General features: G+C 40.1%; 1 protein-coding gene across 1 annotated transcript; it reads right to left on the reverse strand.

Annotated features, from left to right (window-relative positions):
* Nucleotides 1–2944: 2944 nt before the first annotated feature.
* LOC147618479 (uncharacterized) lies at nt 2945–4966 on the reverse strand. Its single transcript, XM_086775165.1, has 7 exons — nt 4798–4966; nt 4217–4388; nt 4026–4097; nt 3709–3852; nt 3559–3618; nt 3389–3454; nt 2945–3292 (listed from the first exon to the last, which is right to left on the reverse strand). Exons 1-7 carry the CDS (start codon nt 4946–4948, stop codon nt 3220–3222), a joined length of 738 nt encoding a protein of 245 aa, XP_086631291.1. The 5' UTR covers nt 4949–4966; the 3' UTR covers nt 2945–3219.
* Nucleotides 4967–6858: the final 1892 nt, after the last annotated feature.

The raw sequence follows: 6858 nt of genomic DNA on the forward strand, positions 1-6858 counted from the left end.
ACTCCGACACCCGACCTCACATGTGATGCAGAGTGTGAGAAGATAAGGCCTAGGCCAGAAGCCTATAAATAAGGCAGTGTACTTACTAAAGGATAATAAAAATCACATTAGCTTCCTTCTACCTCAATCTTGTGTTCATCATGTGATTGCTGTCTACATCCCCAACCATGTTTTTCTACAGAGAAGGCCCCATCTAATATAGATGAGTTACAACCTTTTTAGGACTTGATGGATTTTATTGAAAGTTTATAAGAAATTATGCTAAGATAGTTTTTCGAATGAGACGACCCATATTAAAGGAAAAGGAAAACAATTTAGTTGGACTCATGATTAAGAAACTAGTTTGAAAAATTAAAACTAGCAATAGCTACTATTTCTATTTTGCAAATAGTGGATCCAAATGAGCCATTTATATTGGAAATGGATGCTATTAGTTTTGATATAGGAGCAGTATTATTGCAGAAGGGAAGGCCAGCTGCATTTAAAAGTAAAAAGTTGGACAATGTACAAAGTAATTATTGAACTCCTATTCAACTTATGAGAGAACTATTTGCAATGTTGTGGCATCATTATTTGTATGGTGCCAATTTTAAAGTATTATCTGACCATGAAAGTGTTAAATGGTTAAGTACTCAAAAGGAGTTAAAAGAAGGTAGGAAGGCTAGATGGGTGAAATCCTACAAGAGTTTGATTTTCAAATCAAATATAGAAAAGGACAATTTAATGTCATGGGCAGATACTCTAAGTCAAGCACCTGTGATAAATAAGTTGACTTTTACTCAACTAGAAAGTGAGTTGATGGCTCACTTACAAGGAAAATGTGCTAATGACCCTAGCTATCAAGTATTTTGGAAATACTTGATTAAAAAAGATAACTCTCAAATAGAGAGTAAAGAAAATGTAGCTGCTAGTGATAAAAGAATGTCACTTAAAAAAGATAGTCGTTCAAAGGAATGACTTAAAAAAGGGTCAATAAGTGAAAAAGATCATTGGAATTTTTTTTCCATCCATAATAGGTACTTGTTATATAAAGGTCGTATTTGTGTACCCAAAGAAGAAAATATTCATGAGAATATTTTACTAGCACATCACAACAATCCAAGTGCGGGGCACCCGGGAATTTCTAAGACCTATGCACTTATTAATAAAAGATAGTTTTATCGGGCAAGTTTAAAGAAGGATGTCCAGCATTATGTTATTAAATGCCCTAAGTGCTAAGTCAATCAAGCTGAGCGCCTAAAAGTAGGTGGTTTATTAAAACCACTACAGATACTTGAGGATAAGTGGGAAAGTATTTCTATGGATTTCAGAGTAGGACTACCCCAAATAAGTAGAGGAGGGCATGATTCAATCTAGGTGGTAATGGATAGATTAACCAAAATCGGCAACACGGTTCCAAGGGATGTTAGCTTCGCGTACAAATTTGTATTTTGAACGATTGTCATATGAGTGCACCCAACACAATGCTGTCGAATCAAAGACACCGATGGGGGGCATTTGAGAACTCATGGCATTCTCTAAGCTTCAGTTTTGGAGAGACATGATTAACTCTTTAAAAAACCTGAACCTGCTGAACCAAAGGTAATGCAAAGAGTTACACTATCAAAGAAACATTCCTAGCTTGATAGTTAGTAGAATGCAATGATTAGGTGATTAAGAGCGGATAATCGTATCATTGTTGGCACATAGAAGAAGCATAGAATTGTCAAGAATTGGTGCCCATGAACTCCATATATTCCATATTACTAATTTTGTTGACTTCTCAAATTCCTAAGAAAGTCTCTATATTGCATATATTGTAGGAGACTCGATATGGAGTTATAGTAGTCTCTATTGGTACACCTGGAAAGACATGAACACATTATTTGCATATATTGTAGGAGACTCGATATGGAGTTATAGTAGGAGTTATAGTAGGAGTAAACTAGGGAGACTCGATATATTGCATATATTGTAGGAGACTCGATATGGAGTTATAGTAGTCTCTATTGGTACACCTGGAAAGAGATGAATACATTATTTGTTAGAAAGAGGACATCACATATATTATAGGAGAAGAAGGTGGGTTTATAGTAGTCTTTACTTGTACACCTAAAATCATCTTTAATAAAAGAATGTTACAATAGTCTTCACTAGTACACCTATGATCATCTTTAATAAAAAGATGTTACAAATCTAAGGATGAAATGGCCTACTAGATTGAGATTGGGCACACCTTATAGATCAATGTGAGGGTTTGCAATCATGGTTTACCAAAAGAAAATGCTTTGGTGCTAAGGATGTGATGGGTGGGTGGATTGAGATTCAATCCCCTTATTGAGAGCAATGATCAACCATTTTTGCTTACATATGATTGGGAGCTTGAGACCTAGGAACATTTAAATAACTTACAAAGCACATCTCCCACATCAATGGCCGCCGTGAAAAGTTGAAATTTTTGGCTCACTTTTGTTTTTTTCCCGTTGTGATTCATGACTTGCTCGAGTCATGAGAGTGTGTGGCCCAACGTGTACATGATGTCGAGAGGATGGATACTATGGAAGAAACGTTATTGAAGCATCCCACATAACACTTCGACTCCAACATTTATGATTCATTTTAGTGGACTCTATAGAGAGATTATGAGTTTCTACCACACCTTTGTGGGGAGAGAGAAGTAGATTAGAAACGTTATTGAAGCATCCCACATAACAGTTCGACTCCAACATTTATGAGTAGCTTTTGTGGGGAGAGAGAAGAAGTAGATTAGAAACGTTATTGAAGCATCCCACATAACACTTCGACTCCAACATTTATGATTCATTTTAGTGGACCCTAGAGAGAGATTTATGATTCATTGTAGTGGACTCTATAGAGAGATTATGAGTTTCTACCACACCTTTGTGAATTGTGAAGTTATATGACATCGTCACGTATCAAAATACCAATGTTGTTGGAACCCCCTTATGGTACAGGTGGGTGAGGGTGTGCATGAAATTCCTTATGCCCATAGGCTAGACTTGGGATCCTCTCTTGAGGATCATTATTGTAGTTTAAAATGAGGGATGCTAAGAATGAGTTAACATGAACACCAAAGTTGGGAGTCATTTGATATAAGCCCAAAAAGGGGGGAAAAGAAAAAGCTACATCCCATATAAGTGTAGTGATGAGCACTCCAAAATTAAGAGGAGGTCGCCAGCAAGCTAAATTGGCGACTACTTAGCGAAGCAGTACTCTAGTCTAGCGTGCTGCTGAAGGACTAGGGCATGGTATGCCGAGGGGTTTTCCACAGAGCCCTGGATTCCCTGCAAAACTGCAACAGAACACCCATATCCATCCGCGATGGTCATGAGCAGGCTTATCGATATTGGAAGGGAACATTGTCATAAAAAGTGAGGATGCTTCTCACCTAGCTGCGGGGAAGCGGTCGAGGCCATCCGGAATGGGGCCTGTCAATTGGTTAAGCCCGAGCTGCCTGGGAAATTAAAGCAAGCCAATGCGCATGAAGCAAGCAGGACAAGAAGTCGGAAATTACAGGACAGATCACGCGGGTGTATCCATACTTACATGTTACGTAACTGCGAAAGGTTGGAGAGGGTATTCGGAATCCTTCCCGTGAGCTTGTTGCCGTGCAGAAAACTGGCGGCGGCCAAACACCAGACATGCTTGAAGCGTCAGTATTGTTACATTTGGGTTTTAGCACACACGAAAGGGTATTATAAGACTTACAGGGCGGTGATCGCCGAGAGGTTTCCGAGCTCTGCTGGTATGGTGCCGGAGAGCTGGTTAAATTGGAGAGAAACGCCCAGCATGCTGCTCAGACTGCCGAGCTCCATGGGAATGGGCCCTGTGAGAGAGTTTTGTGCAAAGTCCCTGTATGCATGCGGCGATGATCAGGAGGCGAGCGAGCGTGCGTTAATGCAATAGATAAAAATGAGAGTGTAACAGCTAACGGATATATATCACCCGGCCGTTTAAGCATATATTCAGCTGGCCTAATAACCAAGGACCATGCTGTAATTGTGAACAATATGCAGGAAACGTACAGATATTGCAAGCGGGTGAGCTGGGCGAGCTCTGAGACAAGAGGCCCAGAGAGCGCGTAGCCAGGGAGCATCCTGCAAAAAAAAAAAGCCCCCCCCCAGAAAGAAAAGATCACATATTTGATTGAATGTGAGAGAGAGAGAGAGAGAGAGAGAGAGAGAGAGAGAGAGAGAGAGTGCTTCATGATGCGTACAAGGACGTGACTCTGTAGTCCCCATCGCATTCCACGCCGCTCCAGACCCCGCACGCATTCGGCATATCGTCGAGAGTCCAGCTGTCCAGCACGTGCTGGGGATCCTGGAGGCCCTGCTTGAACTTCATCAGGCTGTTCATTTCGATTTCCTGGGCATTTGGCCAGGCAAAACCTGCAATATTTTACCATCATCCTATTATATATATATCAATGATGCTCATGATGATCAACAGGCGAGCATCAGACCGCAGTAGTCCAGGTAGTAGTAGTACAAGCGTGCACTACTAAAAAAAGATTATTAATCGCCCTAATCGCAGCAGCAGCAGCTGCAGCTGTAGTTATAATAACGCAGTACAGACAATAACAAAGATTATTAATCGCCCTAATCGCAGCAGTACAGACAATAACAAAGATTATTCATCGCCCTAATCGCAGCAGAAGATCTATCTATATATCTAGATCTTCTTCACCCTACTGTACTGGCAGATCAACAAGCTATTAGATGATATTCTAAATAACGCAGAGAGCACGACAATGAAAAGGACGTCTAGCTTCTTAGCACGTAATATATTATTACGTACTTGGAGAAGCGCCGCTGCTGAGGAGGAGGAGCAGCGACACAAGCAGCATCTGCTGCGTGCAGCTTCTTAGGTGTGCCATGATCGTGTCGTGTAGATGAGATGAGCTTATAGTGAGACGACGGCCTACAAATGGAACGCACATTGCGCCCATTAATTTATAGAGCGCTAAGATATTAGTAGTCGGCTGAGACGCCCGCGGTTCGAGTCGACGTTGCTTTGCTTCTATAATAAACAAACCGGGCTCACGGAAAGAGGGCCACCCAACCCTCGTAGGGTATGGTCCTCTCTTTTTCTTGATTTGGCATGTTCCAACTAGGATGCCCTCATTTTCATATGTGTAGGTAGCTCCCCTATTATGCACTAGATTGGATTACATGGTGGTTGATTGATTTTGCGAGTGGGCAATACCACATGTGAAATGTATAAATATTAAATGCACAAGGATTGCCACTCATTTAGCTTTGATTCTCTTCTAGCCAACTCGCATAATCTCAATGTTCCCACACATGTGCCCAGTGCACATAGAGTCTTATTGGAGCTCCTTGTGTCAGTCTTCCATTGGCATGCCATATGAGCTTACTTGGCAAAGGCGGTCGTCCACTAGTGAGAGTGCCCCAACATACTGTTCTAGTTACTTTTTGCTAAGAATTTGCTCGTTTTAGTAATGTCGGGAAGCCCCCATTGTGAACCAGTGATTTTTTTATGATGCGAGCGATTGAGTGATACATGTCCAGAGCTCATTTGTAAAGTGGGAGAGAATCAATGTGAAATTTGGGTTTTTTGCATCCAAGTCTTTATATATTAAGATCTACACACATAGTCTCACTATAATAAAATGGAGAAATACCATGGTTTTTGGTGATACACTCTTTACTTAGTTCTGTTTTGCCCTTGAGTATTAACCTTGATACTATTCCCTCAAAATAAACCTCGATATTGTTTCCTTAGTATTTTCTCGATATTATTTTTCTCAGATAAGAGCACCGACAGTTTGACTAGCTTCGACTAGGGCTTATAAACCCTCGCTGGTTTCTTTGATTAGGGCTTACAAACCCTTGCTAATTTCTTGGGTGATAATGATTGATGAAAACATCGATAATTTCTTTAAAATGGCTTTGTGAACCTCTTGACTTCTACTATACATACACAAGACATTTTTTATTTCTAACAGAATTATATGCACAAAATACAGCATCACATGCATGAAAGTTTTAACAGCCATGTTGCATTCTGTGATGGAATTTTAAAGGAAATATCTTAAAATATATATTGAGACGTTATTGAGTTTAATTTTTTTGTATATTATGTGAGTTAAAAAGCTCAAAGGCATAGACAATTCTACAGCTTGGTAGAGCATGCATGTTAGTTTAGCGGCCATTTTGAACCATTTTAATGTGAATTTATTTTAGAGAATTCAGAAAGTACTAGGTAGGATATAGTCTGTAAAAATTTGATGTTGACTTTATGCAAAACATATTCTGAGTAGATGTGTACCCTTCTTGATGTAGGTCTCGCCAAGTTAGGCATTTGTGAGAGCTTATGAGCATATACAAGCGCATTGACATAGAACACTTATGTATGGATATTTTTTACATGCACATGCTGCACACCCTCAACCTTCTCGCCAACCCTCGTGGATTTCATTGTAAGATATGGTCCTTTGTTTTTCTTGATTTGGCATGCCCCAACTAAGATGTCCTCATTTTCATCATATGTGTAGGTAGCTCCCCTATTATGCACTAGAAATTGGATTACATGGTGGTTGATTGATTTTGCGAGTCCGCAATATGACATGTGAAATGTATAATATTAAATGCACAAGTATTGTAACTAATTTAGCGTTGATTCTCTTCTTGCCAACTTGTAGAATCTCAATGTTCTCACACATGTGCCCAGTGCACATAGACTCTTCTTGGAGCTCCTTGCATGGGTCTTCCATTGGCATGGCACATGAGCTCACTTGGTAAAGGTGGTCATCCATTAGCTCGAGTGGCCCAACATAGTGTTATAGTTGGTTTTTGTTAATTTGCTCATTAGTAATGTAGGAAAGCCTTGTAGCAC

The sequence above is a fragment of the Cibotium barometz genome, chromosome 35, assembly GCF_041138505.1.
Source record: "Cibotium barometz isolate CiBa-2024 chromosome 35, ASM4113850v1, whole genome shotgun sequence".
Classification (NCBI taxonomy): Eukaryota; Viridiplantae; Streptophyta; class Polypodiopsida; order Cyatheales; family Cibotiaceae; genus Cibotium; species Cibotium barometz.